The sequence below is a fragment of the Solanum stenotomum genome, chromosome 10, assembly GCF_019186545.1.
Source record: "Solanum stenotomum isolate F172 chromosome 10, ASM1918654v1, whole genome shotgun sequence".
Lineage (NCBI taxonomy): Eukaryota > Viridiplantae > Streptophyta > Magnoliopsida > Solanales > Solanaceae > Solanum > Solanum stenotomum.
In genome coordinates, this window is record NC_064291.1 from 48,926,795 (window position 1) to 48,939,536 (window position 12,742).

The following is a 12,742-nucleotide window of genomic DNA, read 5'->3' on the forward strand; positions in this document are numbered from 1 at the left end:
CCTAACATGAGCCTGAGTCCAAATTAGTTTAATTTCCCTTCTTGACTTTTTTTTCCCTTTTTCTTTTTTTGCTTCCTTTGATTTTTGAAATTTCTCAGTAATGAATTTTGGTTTTCTTAATATGATTGTAAAATATATATTCCCCAACTTTTGTAATAAATCATGACTACAAAAAACTACTGAAGAGCCATTTTCAAAAGTCCCACTTCACAGCAAATTGCTTTCTCTATCACCCTAAACATCTAGTTTCTGAAACTGATCGACCTACTGATAAAAAGCTAATGCCAAACTTACATAAGTTCTGCCCAACATCATCTACATTCAAATCGACGAAGCAAAAAACACTCAAATAAGTAGTGCAAACGAAGAGTTAGAAAGAGCATCCAACTCAACTAAATAACCCAATGAATAGTTTAGAGAGAGCGATAAGGTCGGAGGGAGGACAGTAGGATATGGAAACATGATGGGTTGATATATTATTGATAGAGGTTCCATCCAATAGTACACTGTATTTCAGGATTCTGCAACACTCAAGAGTCCAGACCGTATAGGTCATGGAAATATTTGTCCTTTACATAAATTTGATACAAACACTAAACATATAATAATGCATATTACTTTTAAATCTCTTGCTCTCTCTGGCAAGGGGCACACACTCTTATTTGCAGCATTATAGATCAACTGCTTAATTACCTGTTCTAAAAATGTTTAGAAACACAGACTGGCAGATGGAGATATAGTATTGGCAGATTCTTTCGAGGGTTGGTCTTTAAGCATACCCTGTGTGCCACAATGAACCCCGGGCATACCACTGACCTGGATTGAGTTGAGACCAGAAATAACACCATCTGTGCCACTCTGTGCAATAACCCCATCTGAGCCAGTCTGTGCTACCAATTTAACACTCTCGGCTTTTGCTTTCATTCGAAGTCGTTCTGCTCTTGAACCAATGACCTGTCCCAAGATAGAAGCAGCAATGGTTAATGCCATAGCTGTTTTGGGCATCACAACTGACTTCCTCAGCATAGCTATGAAGGGAACAGCAGCATGGACTGCAGTAAACCATGAAAGTGAAAATTTCTCAGTGTGCTCTCTCCATATGCCTAGTGGAATATTAGCTGCCATGCCCAAAGCTCCAATAACAAGCATCTTTGAAGATAGTGGTTGTGGCCGCACAGTCTTCACAAAAGCAGTCCTGGCGAGGGCAGCCCTGGCTGCAACAATTGCAGGTGGGCATTTGAGCTTCATACCAGGAGGCAGCTGAAAAGCTGAGGCCACAAGTGGGAGAACACCGCTAACAGCTCTATAAGATTTGGCGATAGGACAGTTGCCTGACTCCAACCACTCATTTCCCATTGCCTCGTGCTTAGAAGATTTGTCCTGGAAAACAAACAAAGGATGAATAAAGAAGGCAAACTTTATAAGATGCCATGTTTGCAGAAAAAAATGCAGCACTCTTCATCAAGAAGAGTTATGGGCAATTTCTTTGAAAAAATTCTACACTCATATGATATCACTTTGTTAAGGCATATTCTCAACATCTAGCAGAAACAACAAAAACTTATCAAAATAAGTTGTGAAGTGATACTACTCAAGAGGAGTCTGATCAAATTAAACCAATTACTATGAAACATTTATGATAACTATACCATTTTGTTAATGCCACCGTCTAACTTTATAGTTGACAATGGACAGCCACTCAATGAAGCCCACTTGTTGCTAAGAAAAGAATACAGGAGAGCCATATACCAGAATATTTTAAATATTTACCTACAGTGTCTAGAAGTCATCATTTTACCCTACAGAAATTCAATTCACAACTAACAATAGACTAGAACATTTACACACAGAGATGAGCAAAAAGGCATTTTCACCAAAAATAATCAAGAGACTGAGTATTCTGTAATGAAAAATCGAAAAGTCAATATCAAGAATTTAGAATCATTTTCACAATATTAATCACATTATACATCATTGGGTTCTTCAATACACATATTCTTGTTAATCACAACAAACAAACCTGAGAAGAAGGCTTCCTCTTTTTGGATGACTCCGGCTTCTTCTTCTGTGAATTCCATTTCCGAGAGAAAGAATCAAAGCTAAAAGGACCTCCTGCTCCGAATGAAGACAAACTTATGGTGGCAGCTTTTGCAGCTAAAGGATTAAATTGAGGGGCAGACTCTACTTCAATGTTGTCATTGGAAAATTGAGACCTTCCAGAAAGTGGGACAACCCCATCTTTTCCATGGAAGACTTTAAATGCCATATCGAAGTTGGGGCCATCTTCAAAAATTGGACCTTTACCTCCCTTTACCTGAAAGGTAATAGAATTAAAGTGTGAAACAATGAGGCATTAGAAGCAATAATTAACCATACCACTAGTATAAGAACAAAAGAAAATAATGACTAGCATGTTAATACTTTAAAAAAATTGCATGCTTATGTTTAAACAGTACAACAGCACATGGATAACCATATCACTTGAACCACCAACTATAAGATTAAGAAAAAATAACTTACAGGGCTGGGAAAGTTCAGAGCAGAAAAGAAAGAAAAGTTTGTTGGCTTGTTGATGTTACTCAAGAACGGGCATCTTTGAATGTCCTGGCCATTGAAGGAGCAATCAGATGTCTCCTCAGTCTGTGTTCTGAAGAAGAACTCCATTTCTTTTGATCCTAGACAAATATATCAGCAAAGAAGACTGTTAAAACAGGTACGAAATGTTGATACACATTTTAGAAACTGGGTGTAGCATTTATGTCCATGTTTATATGGATGTCATTCATGCAAAACTAAAGACAAACAACTACTACGCCTGAGCCCCAAACAAGTTTGGGCAATATGGGTCCTCATTAACCATGTTTCTCCATTTAAATTCATCCCAAGCCAACACTATACGAAGTGAAGAAAAATGAAAGTACTAGAAGTTTCTATGTTTTCTACTAACACAAAAATCTCGAATAGAGCTAAAAGCTCCTGAAAAATTTAGGACCTAAAGCAAATGTACTAACATAACTAAAGCATGAGTTGGGAGATTCTATCACTTAGCAAAAAGAGTTAGAATATTAGATGACTGAACTGGACAATCTACCTAAAACTGCAAAATACCCGCATCATCCATATTCTACCAATTACTCAGAAAGCAATTCAGCAAACATACGCAGGTAAAAATTCCAGCAGTCATTGATACCTAGTTTCGTATTTCGGTATGTCCTAAGCTGTTCAGCAATAGGCTCCTTCAAGATATCCCCTTAATCAAAATTGTCAAAATCCATTTATCTTATGAACTCTTTTACTTGGTTTCAAAATTTCGATCCATTTATCTATTCCTCAATTCTCTGTATACAATCTTCTTCCTCACAGTTGGATCGAAACTTTTATATCGAGCAATTTGATTGAATCAGTAAATCATAGCACAATCAATTAATTTCAACTTCCTCAACACATAAGACCCTATTATCCCCTTTCCACCCCAAAACCCCTCTTTACTTTCAATTTAATTAAATAACTACTATAATTTAGCTCATCTCTTTCTGCCTAACACTACATCATCAACTACAGCAAGGTCAAACATCAAAATCCATCAATATCCCCCAAAACAAAAACCAAAAAAAAAAAAAAAATTATTTCAGCTAAACACATACAGAAGATCAGCATCCCTAGATTTATTCGAATTCCTACAAACACAACCCCCAAATTAAAGCAGAAAATGAACAATATTCAGCAAAATTGAAACAAAGGAATATATCTACATATATACGCCAGAGAAATAACGAGAAATCGAATCGGGAGCTACCGGAAAGAGAGGCAAAAACTTCCGAATTCCGATGGTCGCCGGAGGAGTTGCAGAACGAGCCGGCCACAAGCAATTGAAAGCGTGTGGTTAACACAGATCGGAGCAAATAGGGAATGAAGATTGTGGTGGTGGGATTTTGTGGCTATTTTTTCTATATAGAAAAGAAAAGTCAATGTTTATTATGACCGGTTATAACCGGTTTCAGGTCACAGCAGTATTGGTTGAACCGAAATGGTGGTGCTGCACACGTAACAAACGTGACAGGGCTAAAATTGTCTTTTAGCAATTTATATATTTAGTAGTAGTAGTGATACATACAACTACTCTCCACTACCAAATTCTTTTTATAGAAAAAGGAAGTTTACCTAATTTGATTTATATTAGGAAAAAAGAAGAAAAGGTTGATTAGAATAGGAAAAAACAATTATCTAATTTGATTTTTATATTAGGAAATGTTGATTTTAGGATAATAATTTCCCAAAAAAACCTATGTGGATATTATTAACGGTGATCAAATCTACGGAGGAAATCTTATGATTGTAACAGGAAAAATGGACAATTAATATGAAACGGAAGAAGTGAGGCTAGATAAAGATGTCGTAGGATTGAAGACTTGTGTCATATCGTGTAAGGTGTAGGGCCGTAGCTATAGCTGGACATCCTTCGTCGAAAAATTACGATATATATATATGTCAAACTTTACATTTAAAGGATATATATTTAAAGTTGGACACTCTTGATAAAAGTTATATATTTGGCGTAGTGGTAATGGGTGTCCATTTGAACTTGGAGAGTTTGAACCTCAAATAAGCACAATATTTTTATTTTATTTTATTTTGACAGTCACACATCATTATTCTTGGACACCCTTAATAAAATTTCTGAATCCGTCACTGATAAGGCGTGCTTACTCTAATGAACTCACTTATGAAGGGGTGAAACCATTACTTAAATTATGTTAGAGTGGTAAATACTATTTTATTCTTAATTAAATATTTTAGATTTGAATTTTGAATATGAAATTATTTTTAACGAAGAATATTTTATCCCAAATAAAACTTTTTGAAATCTAAATATCAAATCTCAAAACGAATATCAAATACGACTGAAAACTCCAAAAATAATGATGATGAAAAGAAAGTCGCCAAAGTAGAGCAACCTTGACTAATCTTGTGTATTTTTCCAAGGCATGGACCCTTGAGGACAAATTCTAATTAATAACATAACCAACAACAATGTGCTAACCCATCTCATTCTACTAGCTACAAAGAAAAAAAGTATATCTAGATGGTGGATTTTTCTCCACTTTATTAAACTCAAAGTTATTGTAAAGTTTATGTATTTAAACGAATTTAATAATAAATTTTATATTTATTTTTTAAAAAAAAATTATTAGATGTTTTTTTAATCCTCATTGATTTCTAGGAAAAAGATAAAGATGATTTTATTCTTTTGCTATTTTATCTATGTATAAATTATAGTACATAAATTAGTTGTTTCATGTTAATAATGCTATAAAATAATACTAAGTTATATATGATTCGAATCATAACCAAACACTACATAAAAGTTGTATCAAATTATATATCATATCAAATGACAGTGTGAACGTTTGAATCATATCCATAATTTCTAGAGGAGTAACTCTCACTATTTCCCCTGATATTAAGAATTTGAATATAACAAAGTTATTTTATTAAAATAAATAAAAGAATTAGTTGAGCAATAAGAATTCAATTCGATTAAATTTAAATTGAAAGTATTTTAATTTTAATTCAAAAGGTGGAAGGAGAATATTTTTAAGCCATTTTTAATAGATTAAGGATATTTTTGAAAAGTTTTCCCCAAAATCAAATTATACTATTAGACCTACAAGGTCGCGAAGATGGCTTAATACCAAATTAATCTGTTATAATTTGTTGATTCTTCTTAATTTATAGATTATTGAAAGTACGCATGGTCTAAAAGAATAAAGTGTTTGTAAATTTTATCTCTACCTTTCCGAGGTAGAGAGTCTTAAGACTTTCTATATTTATTTAAAATTTAAGCTACAATTAAACATTATGAGCTACAAATTCACTGATATCACTAATTGGGTGACCAAAAGTACTAATTGATAAAATTCCAATTTTTATTTTTTGTGATATACCTAATTAATACATTTTTATTTATTCTAATCTTTATTTTTGTGATATACCTTGACACATTTTTGTTTATTCCAACTACATACACCATTTATATTCCAAATTTTGTTTTTAGTTACATTAGGAAAATGTGATTTAGTTGGTACATCAACACTAACATTTTCTCAACAATTCAAAAAAATAAAATGTTAAAAGACAATCCTTCCATCAGAGAGTTATGATGGATCGAGGATTACTTTAAAAGATCTGTTCGAATTATAATCACACTACCATTATAGTTAATTTTACTATAATTAACTACTTTAATCTATAAAACTGTGTAGATTTTATGTTGAGTTATTTATTGTTATTTTCTTTTATATGGTATTGTTTTGTATTTCATACCTTGATATATTTCTCTGAGATAAATGTATTTGTAATCTTTTAGCTTTTATGACTTGTTAAACTTGATCTTGGATCGTGGTTTATCTTTTGTTGTATTTCTAAAGTTATTTTCTAACATTATTTTTGTTAAACTTATTTAATTACATTAAATTTATCACATTTGATTATTGTATTTTGATTAGCTTGATGACGAGCGTTATCGTGACTTTAAAACAAATTAGATAGTGACAATGTATCTAAATCCATATATTTGGTGAGATAGTTCATGTAGTCGGGGTTATCAAAATTCAAAGCTCAAAGGGAGAGGCATATATGACTTAGAAAAGATTGAATTAGTAAAGGAGTAAAGTTAGTCTTCCTCTTATGAAAGAAACAAAATCTAATCGCTTTGACATAGATCTTTTATTTGTGTTAAAAATTATTTATTATTTATAAATAATTTATTAAGAAACTAATAAGTTTTTTTTCTAGAATATATAAACTCAAAATTCTAGTATTGTATGAAACATGTTAAGTTTAAGAGGATTTCAAGGTATTTTGCCTAAACAGAAAGCAAGAATCAACATAAATAACATAGAATTTGAATAATAATAAAATTTTAAAATTTGATAATCTATACACTATCACTATTATCTTGGTAGGTACTCAACGGTCACAAAATAGTTATGGTGTGTCATTTTTTTTTCAAATAACTCAATACTACATGATTGCTAGACTTTTTTTTTAACAAATACCATAATTTCATTTGTATTTTTGTAGCAATTAATTTAAGGGAAAATTTTCAAAACAACAATATTTTAGCTTTTAGTGGGACTCCTTAGCAACAGTTTCATTATTTATTAAAAATGTCATTATTTTAGTTTGTTAAGGGATTAGTTATGTATTTATTTTATTTTGATTGATTTGAAAGAATACAAATAATTAATAACAGAACAGAGAAAATCATGTAACAAAAATATTCAAAAAAGGTAAAAAAGATTTTAAATACAATTCAATTACATTTTGAAAAGAGCATAAATAGTCATCTTTCCGTCGAGCGTTTTTTTGCTTTCTTCTTAAGAACATCAAAAAAAAAATGAAAATAATTTAGTTTGTCTTCCGAATCATTCATCTGATAACTTTCAAAACTTCTTCAAGTTGAATACGANTTTAATATGTAGTCTTCTCATTATTTTGTATCAGGTGATCTTAAATTTTGCCCAGGAACTTTCACGGCTAATGACGTATGTGCTAATATTGATTGTGGAATTCTAGCTCTATCTCACTGGCCAGCAAGTTCGATGCCTCATAGTTGTACTTGTGCTACTTCGGGAAATAATCAAAGTCTTTGTACCTGTCAAATTGTTTGTTAAGCAAAATAATTCAATAAAAATGATTACTATTAATGTTTATTGCGTAATTATACATGTCTATTGAATGATTGAGAATAAATAAAAACATAAGTTCTCATATATATAAACCAAACCATTTATGAAACGACAAATTATTACAATTTGTATGACATGATGATATTATGAACAATATGTGATAACTCTCTTATATTGCTAATGTATGTTAGATTCACATGACAAGAGAAAAAGAAAATCACTTATCAAGAGATGACAAACCTCACCAATCATAACAACACTACATAGGAGCCTTGGAACCACAGGCTCTCATATATAATTCTCAACAATAGTATTAAGATGAAATGTCAAATTTGAATAGTTATAAAGATATCCGTCAAGATCAACTAATATGATGTGGTAAAGTTAAATTTATTGGAGGTAACCTACCAAAAAGTGCACATTAAATTACTTGCAAATTTGGAACGTTGAGGCAGCAAAAATAACTTGAATAACTATCATATCTCAATTGTTTGACTAAGTTTCATTTAATAATTTTATTTTTTTATAATAAATTTTATATTTTATTTTACGTTTATGTATTATTATTATTATTTTATGTATTATCTTTCAGAATTAGAAAAAACAAAGGTAACAACAATATTTTTGCTAGTTTAGAAAAAAAAAACAATTAAAGATTTCAACCATCCAAAAAAATATATACTATTGATTGAAAATTCGAATATTAATATTTAAATTTTATAAAAATAAAAATTTAATTTCTTTTAAGAGATGTTTAAACTAGTTTCTCTCAATAAAATAATCTTAATATTAAAAGTATATTTATATTTGCCTTTTATCGTAATTTGACTCTAAAAACACTTTTTAGGAAAATTAGCCAAACACAATTTACTTATCAAATGCCTTTTCAAATGAATTAGCCAAATTGATTTTTTTTTTCAAAAGCATTTTTCTGAAAAGTTATTTTAAAAAAAATACTTATGAAAATAAGCAATTTTTAGCAGTAATTCCAAACGGACTCTTAATCACTAACTATATCATAAACATGCACAATGCAACGTATTTATAACAAGTTTATATTTCTCAATCTAATATTTAGTTCTCCTTAATTTTTAGGACCCGTTTGACCCCAAGTTTTATTTGGAAAAAATTTGGCCGTTGGCGTTTGACCACATAACTTGACAAAAATTTTTTGCCAAGAATCCAAAGTTCCCAAATACTAGAAAAAATTAGTTTTTGGAAACTTTAAAAATTTAGAAATTACCCCAAACTTTTTTATTTTATAAAAAATACCCATCATTTATTACTTCCTGCTAATATATATCTATAGGAATAATTTGTTGCTACCTCCTCCGAAAAAGTTCAAGTTATAATTTGAATGATAAAATTGAGAAAAAAAGAACAATTTTTTAATAGATTGTAATTATAATCGAATCAAACTAATATTTATCTACCATATCTATCCATTATTTTTTTATTTAATAACATGCCACCAACCACTCTACCTATTTAACTATAGACACGCCTCTTTGCGTAATATAATTGAAAAATATTTGGTGTGTGAAAAAGTTGATTCAGAATACTACGACAAGTCATGAACAACTATGAATTTGACAACTCTCACACTCAAACTCTCTTACTGTGTGTTGTGTGTGCTTTCAAGCAATAAGACTGCTTGCTAAACCACTATTGACGAAGGGCCCGCAGATGAAAATAGTAGTTGCTTGTGCCGTATTACATAATTTTTTGCGTGAAAATAAAAGTAGTGATGAAATATTCAGTGAACATGAACGTGATGATATGGTTACTGATGAAGATGACGAACAATCGACTAAGAGTAACAATATAATTCCGTCTTCTCAGTAAACTGATCTAGAAATGAAAGCTTGTCGGGAAGAGATTGTTCGTAGAATGTGGGCAGATTATATAAATGAATAGTCTATTACTACCTCCTCCGGAGGTTGTTATAATTATAACTGAATCAATGACAAGTTTGAATATGCATTAATGTATTGCTCTTGCCTATATTGTTATTTTGTTGTTGATGGTTGTTATCAATTATGTTATAAGGTTATTTTTAATTGAACATATTCATTATAAATAGATAATACAAACTTATGGGTAATTTTATAGAACTTATGGGTATAAATCATATTTTTTGAAATATTTTTGGAGAAACTTGAAGCCAAACACATGATGTTAACTTGAGAAAAACTTGGATCAAATATTATTTGGCAAAAATATTTAGAAACTTGGGGTCAAACGCTAGCTTAATAAATATAGAGAAAATTGTCAAATGCCCCCCTCCTCCCCAATCTATTACCGAATTCTCAACTACACACTTAAACTTCACGGGGATCCTATAACCCCCTGAACTGTTTAAAACTGGAATTATCATCTCCCTAAATGCTTATGTGGCAAAGTGAGTGTATTTCACTCTACCTGAGAGAGTGAGCACCGAAAATAAATATAAATTTTTATTTTTATTTTTAGTATATATATATATATATATCTTTTATTTTTTTCCTTATTCCTTTCTTCTTCTTAATAGAAATCTCTTTCTTCTTTGTGATCAGATCTGTCCATCTCCCGTTATTTCTACGTCGTTATCGCCATTGCTATCTTCACCGGATGTACCATATAATTTTTGTATTCCTCTTGATTCAAATTTGTGTATAGAATTAGGATTTTTTGAAAACCAACTCTTTATAGATATTATTGGAGTTGTTAATCATCCTTGTACATGGTCAACCCACTAAGTTGATTCGGTTGGCAAATTCTTATTTTGGTTCTTTGAAGGTCCAAATTTGTAATTTTAATTCAAACCAATGAAGAATTTTAAATTTTCGATGAAACCCAAATTTGATTTTAAGAATAAAAATGTTTTTGGCTATGGCGATTGAAAACAACAATGGAGTGCTTGTTTGTACCATCAAGCGGCCTAAGATCTGCATCTCGATATGTTCACATGGTCGAAAAGTTTTTCCAAGCGGGCTTGCCAAATTCAACTTTCCTTCATTGTGATGTATTCATTAACTTCGATTTAAAAAATTTGGCATATGTATTCATGAAAATAATCTTAATACCAATCAAGTAATGGGCGAAATGACAAATGTGAATCAAAATCTTTGCCGGCCTTTTCCTTTTCAAGATTGTAGTGATCGGTTGACCTTTAATTTGATGTTTATAGTAATGGAGAAAATGGTGAAAATATTTTTGGGTCGGAAGAGATGGTGAAAAAATTGAAGAAAAATGGTTTTTAATGAATTTTCCATGTGTCAAACGTGTGAGTTTCACCCATCAATATAAATGTGATAGTGACTTTTTAAGGATACAATAATTTCGATTTTAAATAATTTAGGAAAATAATAAAACCCCTACAAAATTTAAATATGTAATTGAAAATCCAATAATAGATTAGGAGAACATTTGATCATTTTCTCCTAAAAATTAGAAGAAAGGTATGAATAATGTGATGGTAGAATTTGGTGAGTTTCATTTTGAGAAGGTCAAGTTGGGTTGGTGTTACCGGTTATAACCGGTTTGAACAAAATGATGCGCACGCAGATCGATGCACTTGGGGATATGGGAAGCCTTTTGTCATTTGTTAATGGGTATGCTGAATGATCAGAAAATTTGACCTGAATTTAGTTCGAAAATTTAAAAAATGTATAATATCTTTTTTATTTTAAAATAAACTGATTTTTAAAATATTTTTAGTTAAAATGTATTAAAATTAAAAGGGTAAAAATATTTTTAAAAAGTAAAATAACATAGGTAAAAATCATTCTGGAGAAATTCTTGTCAAAATGATTTTTCCTTTGTTAATATTTTTTTTGCTCACAAAATTACACCATTATTTAATTCTTGAATATACAATACTTATTTATGACTTTACTGTATCAAACTATCAATAATGTTGTTGATAAGAACACCACTAATGCAAGATAAATAAATAATTTAAGGGCTAATAAACTATTATTCCCTCTATTATTTGGAAATTTAATTCTTTAAAACGTCAAACTTTTGATTCTATTGCTTACGAGCATTCAAAAATATTATTAACCATTTCACTATTCAATTATTATGTGTTATCTGTTAAAACTGGGTTGTTGCTCCATATTAAGAGGTAATATACTTTTAGAAATAATTTATATATATTATTGTTTGAATCAAATTTTAAAGTGATAGAAAATAAATCAATCATAAATAAAATATGAAGAAACAAGAATATTATTAATTAATCAGCCATAGTAGCGTATTTTTCAAACTACGATGATGTAGATCTCTTTGAGATTTTATGTGAATATTTCATGAATTGCAGAATATTCGAAATATCTCTTTAAGGAAATATAATACTCTTTATATAGACATAATAGTGTAACCTCTAAAAATCATAACTGAAATAGAACACGTCTTATAGAATTCCACAAAATTACAATATCTACATACATATTATTAAAATAAAAGACAAAACATACACGTTTTAATAAATTAATGATTAAATGTGTTAAGGTATATCATATAAACAAAAGAAATTGGAATTTATTGCTAATTGGGTGGCCAAAAGTACTAATTAATTGGGTGGCCAAAAGTACATATTATTGAAATGCATTGTTGTTCTTGATGTTGATAATATTGTATATGTTCGGTATATGCATGTGGTTATATTATTATATTGACTTACTTATGTTATACTTAGTGGGATAGCCGTGTGATCCTATCAGTACATTGTGGTTGTGTACTGATACTGCACTTGCTCTCTTTTTTGAGTACAGGGCATCTTCAAGCGGCTATTGACAAACCTCGATTAGAAATCAGTGGTCGTCGTTCGAATTCAAGGGTGAGCCAATTCTTCTGGGTTGTCATGAGTTCTCCTTTCGTCTATGTCCACACTTCGAACTTAGACTTTTCTAGTTAGTTGATTAGTTCATTAATTTGGGGTTGTATCCCTTCTTGTTTAGACTTGTTGAACTTTAGATGTTTTGGTACATTGACTTTCAGGTTCTAGGCGTATTTTCCGCATTGTTTTAGTTGTTAGATCTTTTGGAAGTTTATGGAAACTTCAGTTT

General features: G+C 30.4%; 2 protein-coding genes across 3 annotated transcripts in view; both read right to left on the reverse strand.

Moving 5' to 3' along the window:
- The window catches only part of LOC125841622 (60S ribosomal protein L13-1), a 214,467-nt gene that overhangs the window by 164,438 nt on the left and 37,287 nt on the right, over positions 1–12,742 (reverse strand). The gene's annotated exons all lie outside the window — the stretch shown is intronic.
- On the reverse strand, positions 452–3,962 carry LOC125841615 (uncharacterized). The gene is made up of 4 exons (XM_049520780.1): positions 3,797–3,962; positions 2,521–2,675; positions 2,021–2,314; positions 452–1,380 (listed from the first exon to the last, which is right to left on the reverse strand). The coding sequence occupies exons 2-4, from the start codon at positions 2,662–2,664 to the stop codon at positions 709–711; spliced, it is 1,110 nt and encodes a 369-aa protein (XP_049376737.1). The 5' UTR covers positions 2,665–2,675; positions 3,797–3,962; the 3' UTR covers positions 452–708.

Bases quoted from the DNA above. Each gene is read 5' to 3' on its own strand.
- LOC125841615 (XM_049520780.1), bottom strand. From the start codon at position 2,664: ATGGAGTTCTTCTTCAGAACACAGACTGAGGAGACATCTGATTGCTCC. The intron at 2,315-2,520 runs GTAAGTTATTTT...ATTACCTTTCAG, and splicing joins CTCTGAACTTTCCCAGCCCT to GTAAAGGGAGGTAAAGGTCC. The intron at 1,381-2,020 runs GTTTGTTTGTTG...TTTGTTTTCCAG, and splicing joins AGAGGAAGCCTTCTTCTCAG to GACAAATCTTCTAAGCACGA.